We start from the raw sequence: 14,220 nt of genomic DNA on the forward strand, positions 1-14,220 counted from the left end.
CAAGTTCATCAAGCTAAAACGTGCGAATCACTCTGAGTCTGTATCACTGACACCGAGTGATCACTAGAAACAATGGCGGACATTGTTCAGGTAATTAATGGCGAAGGCCAATTTGAGGAGGCGTCCGTTCAACAGTTTGTCGAGGCCAATGATCTGGCTGCGTGCAAGACCAATTATCAAGTGGTCGCCATTATGGGACCCCAAAGCTCGGGCAAGAGCACGCTCTTAAACTATGTGGTGCGTTTTCGCGCGCGTGACAACTGCTAATCTACGAGTTGCCGGTGTCCTAGTACGCTCGACTCCCTGCACGCAGTTTGGAACAAATTTTACAATGATGGATGCTATGGCGGGACGTGGGCAAACCACAAAAGGGATTTGGATGTCGAAATCCCCTAAGGTGACAGAGACCACGGTGTTGGTAATGGACCTAGAAGGCAGCGACGGCAGGGAGCGCGGAGAGGATGATACGAATTTCGAACGTCAGAGTGCACTTTTTGCTTTGTCCGTGGCCGATGTGCTGCTCGTCAACATTTGGTGTCACGATATCGGCCGTGAGCATGGATCCGGCAAGCCACTGCTGAAAACCATATTCCAGGTGGGAAACAACATGGCGAGCCTCGCGCTCACATACGGTGCGGTTACGACCAGGGCTAAAACCCGATACCTCCTTAACCCGGCAGCGGGCGGGAACACGTGGGCTGGGTATATCCCTCCTTAGCATTGAACAAAAAATATTGACTGTTACATCAACTATATTTAGATGTCAACCTTCGATAAACTCGAGCAGCGGGGGACAACGTATGGCTTAGGACTGGCGAACTTGGAGAGTATGTGCGCCGCTCTGCCCCCAGTGCATCGGGTGAATTGTCCAAGTTCATTGCGTCTGATTGACAACCGTCACCTCGATGGGGCATCCTCATGCCACACCTGGCGGCCACGAGCCCTCTGTAGTCCCGGGTGGCTTCTTCGATGCTGGGATTTGTGCATCAGACTTTTGTCCATATACGCCGGGCCCCTGGCGCACGCCTGTACCTGCACTGCTTACGTTTTCCGTCAAGCTTGCATTCTTCTTCAGACGGCACTTTCCAAGCATCCTCGCCTGAATTGCATTCGGCCATGAGGAGGGTCAGGTTTTACCGGTGGCTCATCAGCACGTTGGGCATTCACCGCCGTCGCTGCCGCCGTTGCCTCGGCCACCACACTGCAGGTTAACCTAAAGCTTTTCGCCCCAGAGCCGGACCGCAAGCGTTCCGTGCTGCTGTTCGTTATACGCGACAAGACCCGGACGCCCCTGCCCAAGTTAGTGGAGGTGCTGGAGGCGGATCTGGACCGTATGTGGGACGCAATTGCTAAGCCACAAAAGTACGAAGGCTCGAAGCTCACGGACTTTTTTGAGGTGAGCCGGCGCTCTAGCTTTGTGCATTTGCTGTGTTGTGTTATGGTACTGTATCAGTTGGAATTTATGTACCTTCACTGTCGCTGTTTTCTCGCCATTTCCACTCTTCCTCCTGTGCAGGTCCAATATGCAGCTCTGTCCCACTTTGAGGAGCGCTATGAGGACTTCCAGGCGGATGCTGTGCACCTGCGCCGTCGCTTCTCGCCAGACGGTAAGCAGCAGCAGCAGTAGCTGCTAGAGATGTTTGATGGACGCATGGGCAACGTTTTCCTGCGCGTCCTGGGTAAATGCCGTCGAAATGGCAGACGAGTTCTAGCTGCCGCAGGCCCGTTATTTTTCCCTGCCTGCATGTTAAAGCATCCCATTCTTGAATTGGACAGGCGAAGAATCGCTGATCCGGGGAGATGAGAAGCTGCCGGGGGACGCATTTGCACTGAGCATCCGCAACATCTGGGATGTGATTCGCGCACAGAAAGACCTCAACCTGCCAGCCCACAAGGTAAGGCTCCCGTGATGGAGGCCGATGGTTGCATAGTTGCAGATCCTAACTTCTGCTCACATCTTGATAGCAGGCACCAAGTCTTTCTCTTGCCAGATGTTCCCGGGGTTCCTCGGCAGCCCCTGCATGTTCTCCTCTGGGACCCATGGCGTACTGGCATCTAGGCCTAGGCAGTTTGGTTGCAAATGCATTCATAAACTTCCTCTTTTGCCTGCCCATCTTTCAGGTGATGGTGGCGAACATTCGGTGCCAGGAGATTCTTGAGGACCAGCTGAAGGCATTTGCGGAGGACCAGGCATGGACGATGCTCCAGGAGGCAAGCAGCTGCTGTGTCGTGGAGGGCTTCGGACGTCGGGCGCACAGCCTTATCGATAGCTGCGTCGTGGGGTGAGCGGGGTGTCAAGGGTCGGGTTGCTGGATGGGTGTTATGCCCGGTTATGTAAAGCCTTGGTATTGGGATACGTCAGGGGTCACGGAGTAGCATAAAGGTTGAAGAACCATGATTTGCTGCAGCTGGATCAATGAAAGTGTAGCGGCCATCGACACATGCTTTCATTTCGCCATCGACAGCGCATTGTTGACCTTCAGCTCGGTGCTGTTCAGCTCGGGGCACCTGCCCTTTCACGGATTGACCCGTGGGTGTGCTCCCACCCCCAGGTACCAGGCTGAGGCTCGCTATTTCGATACGCACGTGCGAGAGGCCAAGCTGGCGGAGCTGCAGCAGCGGCTGCTGGCTGCCCTACAGCCGGTCTATCAGTCTCAGGTCGCTGCCCAACAAGCGGCAGTGCTGGCGGCATTCGACAAGGATTTGAAACTGGCAGTGGTGGAGGGTGGGGGCCGCCGCGGCAGCTTTATGGCAGCGGCGGCTGCCTGCCGCACGGAGGCTGTGCAGACGTTCGATACGGCGTTTGTTCAACACCTGCAAATTGAAGGTAAGTTACGTGGGGTGTCTTGCTTGGCTCGCGGCAGCCGGCCGGGGTTGCCATGATGGCGGACGGGAGGGGGGGTTGGACAGGAAAGTCGTTCAAAGGTCCGCAGGGTGACACTGTGTTCAACATCATCGCTGTCACACTTCACTGCCTTGCATTCCGTATGCACATTAGCTTGTAACATTGCGCCACGTTCCCAGAGGGCTCAGAAAGAATATCTGCGACCTAACCCGGCTGCGTACCGCGCTTCCAGGCACTCCATGGGATGGTGCAGAAGAAAGTGCGGCGCTGGCGGAGGCCCTGGACGGCCGCATTGCCGAGGTCCGCAACCGCCAGATCCTGTTGGCTACGGAACGCGCCGAGCAGCAGTTAGCCTCGCTGCTGAGTGGGCCCGTCATTGGGCTGCTGGAGACGTGCGAGCCGGGCGTGTGGCCCCGACTGTATGCGGTGTGTGGAGAGGCAGCATCCACGGTGGACAAGGAGCTCATGCAGGTGAGTGGGTGGATGGGTTCTTGCTGCAGGGCTTCCACCAACCGTATGGCGCGCCAAGGGTGCGCAGGTGAGGAACGTCGCATGTGTGTGTTGAACAGGGCAGCGTGGCACTGGCGCTTCGGATTTCAGCTGGGAGGTGCACCCGATCATTGGTGCCCAAAAAAGGCCTTGTATACCTCCGCGACGCACGGCGTTCTGCGCACTGTTCTGTACTCGTGCACATCTCCACTTCCCCCCTCCACCTGCCACTTGCCACCTGCCAGGCCCTCGCAGGTTACGAGCTGGAGAGGAAGGAGGCTGAGGGTCTTAGCCAGCGGCTGCAGCAAAAGGCCTCCAACAACATGCAAAACCATGTGCGGGAGGCGGCACTGACGAGGCTAAGCAGGATGAAGGATAGGTACGGCGGTGGGTGAATGAAGGTTGAGCGCAGTTGCGCTATTGTTTCTTGCCCTGCCCTTCCTGTATTTATATCCAGCAGCGTGTCAACTATTGCGTTGGCGAGCGGGCGTCGTTTAGCTTCTGTTGCATATCGAAAGCCCTTAAGAGAAGTCCATTGAGCTGCACTGAATTAAAGGGATGTCGTTGTCGCGCATCCCATGTGCGCAACGTCAAGCGTGTGACATAGCACGTCTCGCCCTTCCTCTTCCCTCTTCTCTCTCTATCCTTTGGCCCAGTCTGTATGTGTCCCCCATGCTCGAATGTCCCTATACCAACCATTGTGGAAGGTTCACGGACATGTTCTCTTTGGACGACAAGAAGGCCCCTCGCATGTGGGGTGCGGGTGACGACATCCCCGCCATTGCGCAGAGGGCCCGGCTGGCGGCCGCCAACGTGCTCTCACAGCTGGCCGTGATTCGCGCACCTGATGACCAGGCCAATGGACAAGGTGCGGTGCACCGGAGGGCTGTGGGGACTGAGACCAGGAACCAAGACGTGCTGCGTCTGTTTGGGTCGTGTTGGGTTGCGCAAACATGTGCTTAAGTCGTCAGAACTTGAATTGTTTTTGGTGATTGTAGGGGAGACCATTGACGCCGCTGTGCTGCATCTCGCGCGGGGCACCTCGGCCTCAACCTCCAACACGGACAACGGTACCGCTGCTGCCGCAAGCGCACGTGGGAGCAGTAGCACCACCACCACTGGGCCCACCATCACCGCCTCCAGGTCCAACTCTGGCCTGGACTTGCTTAGCGCGGCCACCTGGCCCGGCGTAGATGCATCACGCGTGCTGCTACAACCACACGACGTCCGTACAACATGGCGGGAGTTCATGTCGTATAGCAATGTGGTCGTGCAGCAGGCATTGTCAACCCAGCAGGCCAATCGTCTTGCGAACAACCGTCTGCCGCCGCTGTGGGCTCTGGCGGCGATGCTGGTTTTGGGTTGGAATGAGGCCATGGCGATACTGTTCAATCCGCTGTACCTGCTCGTGGTGGTCGTGGCGTTGCTGTTCCTGCGCAGGTGGGCTGGGGATCATGTTGGGCGCAGACATGGAAATGTTAGGTGGGATTGTCGCTTCCCACTAGGCCCACCTTCAACTAGCTATGCTGTGGCCCGTTGTGTAGTAGCCGGTACACAGCACGGCACCTTGAACAACTACAAATACCCCCTAAGCGCTTCACCGGCATCTCGAGAGGCCGTTTCAGCGGCCAGCTACTACACTTTGCTGGACGTGCAGCGCGGTTGAGGTCGCAGCCTATCAAAGGCTCGCCCCTTTGCTTCGCACTGCTGCAGTTTGTATTTGGAGCTGGACGTTGAGCGGGAGATGGCGGCGGGGCCGCTGCCTGGTGCACTGAGGCTGTCGAGCAAATTCCTGCCCGCGTGCAAGTCGGTAAGTGCGCAATGATAAGCGGCGGCGGCGGCGGAGGAGGAAGACTCGCAGAAGCAGCAGGGTTGCTTGAGCTCAATGCGCTACAGTGTCCTGGTATCTCATCTGGACACGCAAATCCACTGGGGTTCGCTTGGCAGTGCCTGTTGTTGTGGTGTTACTCCAATTATGCGATGCAGCGATTGTACGACTGATATTCGTGGGGTTGTGCCGGGATGGTTACCACGAGGATTCGTTCACTCCGTAGGGTTGGAGAAACACGGTGGGGCTGGCTTGTCCATTCCCTGATTCAGGTCGAGTATATTAGCTGCGTGCATAGCGGACAGCGCATGATTGACGAACAACGGACTGCGGTTTCTTTTCCTTGGTTCCTGTTCCTCCTTGCTGCATTGATTACAACCTCGGCGTACGAGTCCTTCGTCCGTGGTGTGCACCGGGCCACAGGTGGTCCGGAAATCGCAGACTGTGGTCATGGGCATGTTTGGGGTGGGGGAGGAGCAGGAGGAGGCGCGGGCGGCGGCGTATGCGGTGGCGGGTGGGCGGCAGCAGCGGCAAGCGCAGGAGGTTGGGCTGACGAGACGGCCCCTAGCAGGTGGGTAGGGGACTGGAAGATGTGGGGTGGATGAGACCCTGGCCATTCCCACGGCGGACGGCAATGCCGGCTATTTCCTTAGGTTTGCGCACACAACCCCATGTAGCTCAACTGTTTCTGGCACTCCAAAGCTCGCTTTTCATAAGGCATGCTGCTGCTTGCGATGTAGCATGCCATTGCGATTGATATGGGACTTAGATGTTGGACTGGTTACATACTGCAGCTTGGCGCGTCGTCCTTGTTATATCGGTTGCTTCCTTTCGGGCCGCGCATCCCTTGTCCACCATCCACCCGGGAAGCTGGTTGTTGCGGTTATACCGACTGCCCACATCCTTGCTGGACAGGTGCGCCCGGGGCGCCCGAGTTCACGGACCTGCGCAACGAAGGCAAGAAGGACCAGTAGAGTGGCAGCTGTGGTGGCATTGCGGATCGTGCCACCGGGGTATTTGCACAGCATCTCAACATCATTTGTTAGCCTATTTTACATGCAGTTGTTACGCGTTTCGTGGTGGTCGGATTTGCGCAAATGTTGTGTTTGCGGATTGTTTTTGTTAACATTCTTCTTCGCCGTGCAGTTGAGTTTTCGTGTACCGCCAGCTTTAGCGGTTCTCTGTGCCAAACTACTGTTTAGCATTTACATGAAGGACGGTGGAGGAATCAACGCAGGTTTGCACTCAACTGCTCCATTGTGAGTGCTTGCTACGACCGACGACGTTTTGACGTTTTACATGCCTCACGCCCAATGGCTTGCGAACGTCACGGATATAAGAACTAACCTTAGCCATAAGCACCTATCTTCAAGTAACGGGTTGTGGTTCCGCACCCTTGTTCCGGCGACCGGTTTTCCGGTTGTAATGAGGCAGGGATTGTTAACAGTGTCCACTGTAACCTCATTCATTCAAGACGGAGATGGGAATCCATAGCCACTGTTTTGCAAAGTGGCGAGATCATGTAATTACTCGTCCAGTGCCGCATAGAAGGCGTCCTATCCGGGCACACCAAAACAATCAACCCAACAGTTTCCCAGGGGTTACTCCCTTTAAGCTGTTGTACTCAACTGCACACAACGCAATGCAATCCCATTGCACCGCCTGCAACTGCCAGTACAGCTCCTCAAGTAAAGCAGAAAGCAACCCCTGCACCCCGAAAGCCAACCAAAGTGCAACCTGACAGGCGAGGCCAGATAAACCTAGATTACCGTGACCGGCGCGTCAGCCACCGCAAAAACGTATTAAATCATTTGCTTGCAGCATATCCGGCCCCGCTAGGAAGCGCACTGCCCTCCAGCTTCAACCCGATGCTCGCAAAGGCCCATCTCGCCACCATCGCTAGGCCCACCTCTGCACCATGACGCACATGTACGTCGCCCCCATCCGCCCTCCCTCAGCAGATCATCCAAGTTAAAGAAAAGAACATGCAGATATGCTTGGGAGCGCGCAATATCTGTGCTGCAAAACGGCCACACGCCTTGCGCATCCTGTCGCCAATACCGACGATTGAGAGCGACATGCTGTAAGCTTCTCCTCATCGTCCATAGACATCGTTCACAATCGCATATTCCCCCGCCCTCCGCCGGCGACGCTTCCTCGGCCTCCACCCCCACGGCTCCACTTTCACCTTCCCGCCCTCCCACACCACGCCGCGTGCCAACACTCGCCCCACATCGCCTGTGCTAGGTGCCAGCAGCGACTCGCTCACTGCGTGGTCTGCCACACCTCCAAGTGCTGCACCCTGAATTCCTCTCCGTTCGCCAGGCAGGGGCTGCCGAAGGTGCCACATATGCCCGAGGACCCCGACAACAACTCGGCATCCAGCCAGATAGCGAAGTGGCCAACACCGCCCACCGCGAGACACTCCGGAGTGCCGTACTGAAAGAGGTCATTCTTGGTTTTGCTCATGGAGCGCCAGGGATAGGCCACGCGGTGTGGCTGCGGGCATAAGAGCGTGGGGGGGGGTTGCGTGGGGGGTTTACAGGATGAGGAGACCGGGCGATGGGGGCGGACCAGGAATGGGGCAGGCACTTGCCTAGCTACCCCCCAGTCAAGCCCGTGCTATGGGCCTTGCGCCTCACACATTTGATTATTGTTAACTATTTTCCCTCTTTGCAAATTCACACCTTGGAGCAAGTGGCCGCAGCGCCGAGCCACTTCGACAAGCCCACACACCCCAAGAAACCTCTAAGTTTCCCCGGTCCGTACACACTGCAGCCTTCCTGACCTGAGCCGCAGAACCGGACAAGTGGGAACGGCACCACAGCCTTTTGGGGACGAACCCACCGCCAAAGCTTACTTCCTACTCCTCCTCCCGCCGACCCCGCAGCCCATTCCCCGCCCGACTCGGGCCCAGCAGAGCCGGATCCTGCGGAGTAGGTCTCCCCACCTCTTTCCCGAGCTTTCCCCAACCCCTCCCTGGCGCTGCTCACCTCAAGCTGGAACACGAACGTCTCCCCCGAGCCGTAGTACCGGGGAGCCACCCGCCAGCTGTCCGGGGTGAAGCATCCAAAGACGAAGCCTGCATCGGACAGTGTGGAGTAGTGTTGCATGGGCGGGGGTTGATCGCTGAATAGCGGCAAGAAGTAAGGGAGCGTTGAATGGCGAGGCATGGAATACACCTACGGGATATACGCGTGGTGCATGTGAAAAGTGCGGCCTGAAGCGCGGTCTGCTGCGCTCAGCCAACAAGTCTACCCGCCAAGTACACTAACCAGGAGCTCTCCACACGATACCGCGCCCTGTTGTTGCTGCTACTAAGTTTGTTACCGAGCAACACTCCAAAGCTGATCCGTACCTCCAAAGTCCCGGACCAGCAAGATGGTGGGCATACCGCCGACAGCTCGGCGGTACAGCGTCTGAAGGCTGATCCCGTGCTTTGCCGTACTATACGACAGCACCCAGTCCTTCATGCGCTCGAGAGGAGGGACGGCGGACGCCAGCGCGCGCATTTGCAGGTCATTGAGGATGACGGAGGGCTCCCCAACAAAACGCATCGTGGTGTCCCCCACCATCAGGTTACGGGGCACAGCAATCTGAAGCTCCCTGGTACGACAACAGGACCCAATGAGGCCGCACAAGGGACGCGAGAACAGAGGGGAGTTAAGGGCTCAGGGCCCCGATCTAGAGGGAGAACAGGATCCGGACTCTGTTAAACGCAAAAGGAATGGCAAGAATGCCGTTTGAAGCGGTATCAACACGTGGGTCAAACCCTAAGGTGCACATGACCCGCAGACACCCACGAGGCGGCCTCACCCCGCCTCCGAGGTCGGATCCTCCGACGGCCCTCCGGCATCCACCTCCCCCAGCCATCGTTGCGTGTGTCGATGCAGCGCCTCCCGCCTGCAGAGCGGGCCAAACCAGACGGTCAGAGAGGCGCACCTCGGATCTCAGGAAGGGAGAGGACAGCAAGGGCAGCAGGTTCGGCAGCTGCCACCTGCTGATGCACACATGCTGCTGCTGTTATCTAGGGGGCCAGGCCGGGGTGCAGTGCCCATCAGGACCCATCTGTGAAGGCGCCCCAAGGATAGGACCACAGGGGGGAAGGCTCACGGGGAGATCAGATCGACTGGGGGTTAAAAAGACAAAAAAGAAGCCGCTCCATTAACACAAATCACCTCACGCGTCGCAGTCGAGTCGCCCAACATCACCCGTCGCCAAACGCCTCTCCACTCTCACCACAGCTCCCGACCCACGACTCACGTGGCCCTTGATGCCTCGAACGCTTGTCGCTGCGGGATGCCGTTCTTGCTCCACAGGATCTGCCAGACGCCCGTCCCACCTCCGCTCGTCGACGCGGCGCCCTGGCCGTCGCGAGCTTCGCCATCATCCTTGCAACCATCACCACCACCACCACCACCACCATAGGGGCCCGCAGCACCCATCAGGTCACTGAAGGCAGGAGCCTCGGGGGTCGGCGGTGCACCACAACAAAAGAACAAGCCACGCCTCTGCAACGAACAGGTGTGGCGGCGGCGGCGACGGCGGCTGCTGGGTCGCGCGCACGCCCTACTATTACCTTAACATTGCACGCGGCTGGTATTGTCGCGGTTGGAGCCGATCACCAAACCTGTGACCTGTGCTAATGCGTCGCGAGAACGCGCGGGCTGCATGCTCAGTTGCTGGACTTGACCAACCTGGGCGCAATGCAATAGCCTTTGCTGCACAAAGCTGGTTGGGAAATGTGAAGTGTTTGGATGCTGTCCAAAGCTTCCTAGCTGCGAGTGGTCTGCGAATGCCACTCTGATCGAGATTACGAAGCTAACCCAGCCCGGTAGCCAGCGCAGCCGCAACGGTATCGACCCAAACCGGATCAGGCTATCGTTGCTCAAACCACCACTACCAGAGTAATGGTTCCATTGTTCCTACCTTGCCCATGACGTCAGCTTTCACGGTGCTGATGCCCACGAACTCCTCTTGCCGTACCCGGGCCTTTACCTCCACGAAGTCCAGGTACTCAGGCGTCACAAGCAGACTGCCAGGTACCTGCTCAACAGCAGAAAGATGCAGGTGCCACGATAGGTCGCAATTGTTACAAAAAAAACAGGAGTACAAAGCAAAAAGCGCGAGGAGGTACTGGATTGTGAGTCGCACGGCCACGAACGCAGTCTCCGCGATGTCGCCAGCACGTCGCTGGCCACGTTCCCGTGCTGATGGGTGTGCATGCTCCTAGGGCCATTGTATAGCAGTAGGTAACGGCGCCAATAGGTCGCCGGGGAGGTGGAGGTTGCATGCATGCATGGTCGACGCTTGAACCACTGACGGGTGGCTTGCCTTCTTCAAGCCGCTGATCATGTGGATGGGATAGTCACCACCGCAGTTGGTGACATACACAGGCTGCGAGCTAGGGCTAGTCCATGCCGGCACGACCTCGGGCGCTTTAGGCATCTGGGGCTCCAATGCTGGCTTTGCGGCACCCGGCTGCGCTGGCGCCGCTGGAGTAGGTGCGGGCATGGCCCCAGCGGGCTTAGCACCGCAGGGTGTCACGGTGTGTTGTTGCTCCTCCGGACTACCACTGCCATGCACCTGCTGACGTAGAAATGATAGCTCATTCATAAGCTGTTTTTCCCGTATTCGAAAAGCCTCGATGCGGCCCAAGGCTGCAGCTAGTGATGCCTGGGTGTCCTCAAGGATTGCTTTGAGCTGCGACATGTTAAGATTTTCCATTTCCAATTTTAGCTGCTGAACTTTGGCCGCACGCTACGTTACATGTGGGAAGTCTTTCTTTACATTACTGGTTCAAGCAATCTTCATAGCTATAGCTGCAGCAATGCTCGTTGCCAATGACTTGTCCAAATATATGATCAGGGATGTAATCGTAGGCATTCCATGCATTAGATGCGGCTGTGCATCTCTGTAGGATGCAACGGAAAGTGCACAGCTGTCGTATCTTGTACTAGTTAAAGCATGCACATTCCACAGGCCCCAGAGCAGCCCGCGCGGCACCCCATGCCGCGTCGCTGCAGTCATGCAATTCTGCTACGAAAGCGCTTTAAGGAGTTAGTGGAGCTTGTGGTAGCCTAAGTGGCCATCGCTGACCTGGCCTTCTAATCGCGGGAAGGAACAATGGAAGAACATCTAGGCGGCTCCCTTCGTGGGGGAAGTTCTATGCAAATAAGCAATAACCCAGCCGCAGACGTCCAAAGCACCAAGTAAGGGGGTTGAGGTTCGGAGAGAGCTACCAAGAGAGCTGCCAAGAGAGCTGCCAATTGGCAAGTAATTGGGTACGCGTACCCAGCCAGACTAGGTAGCCAGGCGGCGAGTTATTGACTAATGTAGCAACCACCCTAAAAACATAGCTGCGATGGTCAAACCGTGCTAGGGGCCCATATGCCTAATGAAGAAGACATGGCCAGGGCCGGGACAGCAGATACGGAGCTCCCAGGAAACATCCAGGAAACATGAGTGCACCACAGCGGCAAACCATCACACGCATGGATACACGTGGCACTTGGGAAGTAATCCTAAGACCAACCTACCAGCTATGCCAGTCTGATACTGAAAGTGTGTTGACTACAACAGCACACATCGTAGCTCCAGTAGCCAAAGCCGCCTACCTAAGCTTACTCGAGTGGACAGTGCCACCCTTACCGGGAGCAACGCTGCGTGTGATAGCTGCCCTGACGGTTTTAGGGAGCATCATTCCCGCGGGCGTGGGAATCCAGCAGACACTGTACAGGGTACGGCGGCGGCCAGCGCTGCAGAAAGCGCAACCGGTGGAGAGTGGCACGGCAATTAGACAACACAATGCTGCCTGCACTGTTGGGTCCTTGGCATACACGATAGCCTTGAGACCGCTAGAAACCACATAACTCACCTGGTATTACAAATTTCCGTCACCCACCTGGCTTACGAAAGTGTTTTGTCACACGCACACGTCGCAAACATTTCCTAGCAAAATCTCGCTCTGTCAATGCCTACACGCGGAGACAACTTAACCTGGTCGTTTCCTAGACCAAGATTTTCTGTGAATTCGGAGTGGTATTTGTACGGCATAGTGGTGTGTCTGGTGTTGTATCGCTGTGAGCGACGATGCTGGTTCTTTTGGGTTTTGCGTGGAGCCACCTGAGAGTATTGTCCTGAAGCGGTTGGTCTATAGGCCTCGTTTTTTCGTGTTGGGGTAGTGTGCCCCGTGCCGACCCTTTCACGAAGCCTATCGTTCATTGCTTGCAGGTCTTTTCAGCTTGTAGCGGAGAAAACCGTTGGGTACGACATTACCTGTAAATTGTGGGCACCCTAGCCGCGTCCGCTGCAGCCCTTACCACGCTGTGTCTGCAACTACGCGTGCAGCCACCCAGTACGTGGCCTCCAGAGTCGGGTCCACAGCACAGGGGACACGGTGCATCGTCGGTGGGCTGCGGCAGGTGCTGGATTTCTTATTGCTTTTTGCTGCCGACTAGAGAACATTTGAACTATCTTGGTGTTCCAGAGCTTGTTGCTCCGGAGCGTGACAGTATCAGCAACAAAAGCCTAAGGCGGCAGTTCAACCGTTTGTGCCTTGCAGCCGTTCGGTTCGGAGTCTTTACGCTGGCAGCAATATATCATATATATGTATAGTCTCGGCATTGTCCAGGACATAAGGGAGGTGTATAGTCGGTTTCGTAAACCCACAAAACTTATGTTGTAACGGGCCCCCCTTCATTGGGGCGGGTTACGGTCGTTGGCATAGTGCCCAGAGTTGTGACTTCAGGGCGTGGGATTGACGCCGATGACCTGATAAACAGAAAAGTTCAGCTGCAATACCTCCGCAATGAGGACTTCACGTTTTGAGTATGTACTGGCCTGGGAACAGTATCTAGATGTGCTCTGATTCCCGGAGAGGCGGTTAAGCCAAAAGCTGGGGAAGCTATTTACGACGAAAAAAGAAAGATTAAAACACCAGGCAAAAGAGCGAAGCATATCCACCACGTCCGACATGCTTCCAAATCCCCTGCTAGCCTCGATCACGATGAGGACACAACGAAGCGTGTCGAGACCCACCCACATCCTCACCCACATAGGGATCGCGGCACACATCACTAGCACCCTGGTCCATCGAGGACGTTAAGGGTAGGAGTCCGCTTTGGATCCACCACCTCCATTACCTGACCAAAGTAAGAACCGGCGGTCGGGCCTACTTCCTTTCCTTTCCAGCTTGTCATGTCCGCGCACGCCACGCCATCTGGCCCGCTGCTTAGTCGTCGTGAGCCTGACAGCTCTGCAGTCATACACCTATATTGCTTTCACCACCCAGGTCACCCACCTTAACCACATTAACATCACCTGAAGGCCCTAAGCTAGAAGACCCGTGCGTACGAGCACGAGCACAGAACAAACGGAACTGATGGACCGAGCCACAATGTCTAACTAATCAAGCATTAATAGTACACCAAGAACACACGACGAGACATCAGCAAACAGCAAAAACCAATGCCTGTGTTGGGATGCACACTTAAGAGGGTGCGACATGCCCACGTGCGCGCATCCACCCAGACTGCGGCCACAGCAAAGGGGTCCTTCACCCCTCACATACCGCAACCAGGTAGAGCAACTCAAGGTACATCTAAATGCAAAGGAGTAAATAGCGGGCGGAGTAACCACCCAACGAATCTCATGCCCGCTAAACCATTGTCTATAGGGGCCGTGCCAGGCTGCTGCATGTTGGCGCAAGCGCAACCTAACGCCACATTCGCACATGTTGCTGGTTGCGCTAAGCAGTAAGAGGGCCCACATCGGAAGTGGCAGGAAGCAACCCGTTGCAGCATTATTACCTAAAACCTTTGCTGCCCAATGTGTATGCGTCGCTCCTGTTCCGCACCCATCTTGACCCCTCGGCCAATGCTTTGGACCTAACTACCTACCGCCCTCCCACAATCACGTTCCTCCCACCTGCTGTTTAGCTGCTGCGGCCCCCCCCCACAACAGCTTGTTAGCTGCTGACACATCCCAAGGAGCACCGCTGTCCTCTTCCCGTGGACAGGACCGTGGGTGCCGCGCGGACATTACCTAGCCACTCACG

The 14,220-nt window shown here is 56.5% G+C and overlaps 2 protein-coding genes across 2 annotated transcripts; one reads left to right on the top strand and one right to left on the bottom strand.

Moving 5' to 3' along the window:
* Window positions 1-72: 72 nt before the first annotated feature.
* Window positions 73-5,159, top strand: VOLCADRAFT_79128 (uncharacterized protein; the record flags this gene model as incomplete). The annotated part of the gene is made up of 12 exons (XM_002946368.1): window positions 73-237; window positions 314-595; window positions 1,208-1,396; window positions 1,517-1,607; window positions 1,777-1,895; window positions 2,122-2,282; window positions 2,553-2,827; window positions 3,078-3,316; window positions 3,580-3,713; window positions 4,042-4,260; window positions 4,478-4,774; window positions 5,048-5,159. 12 exons carry the CDS (start codon window positions 73-75, stop codon window positions 5,157-5,159), a joined length of 2,283 nt encoding a protein of 760 aa, XP_002946414.1.
* A 2,268-nt stretch (window positions 5,160-7,427) lies between these two features.
* Window positions 7,428-8,719, bottom strand: VOLCADRAFT_56079 (uncharacterized protein; the record flags this gene model as incomplete). The annotated part of the gene is made up of 3 exons (XM_002946537.1): window positions 7,428-7,661; window positions 8,156-8,244; window positions 8,521-8,719. 3 exons carry the CDS (start codon window positions 8,717-8,719, stop codon window positions 7,428-7,430), a joined length of 522 nt encoding a protein of 173 aa, XP_002946583.1.
* Window positions 8,720-14,220: the final 5,501 nt, after the last annotated feature.

Source organism: Volvox carteri (genome assembly GCF_000143455.1).
Source record: "Volvox carteri f. nagariensis unplaced genomic scaffold VOLCAscaffold_3, whole genome shotgun sequence".
Lineage (NCBI taxonomy): Eukaryota > Viridiplantae > Chlorophyta > Chlorophyceae > Chlamydomonadales > Volvocaceae > Volvox > Volvox carteri.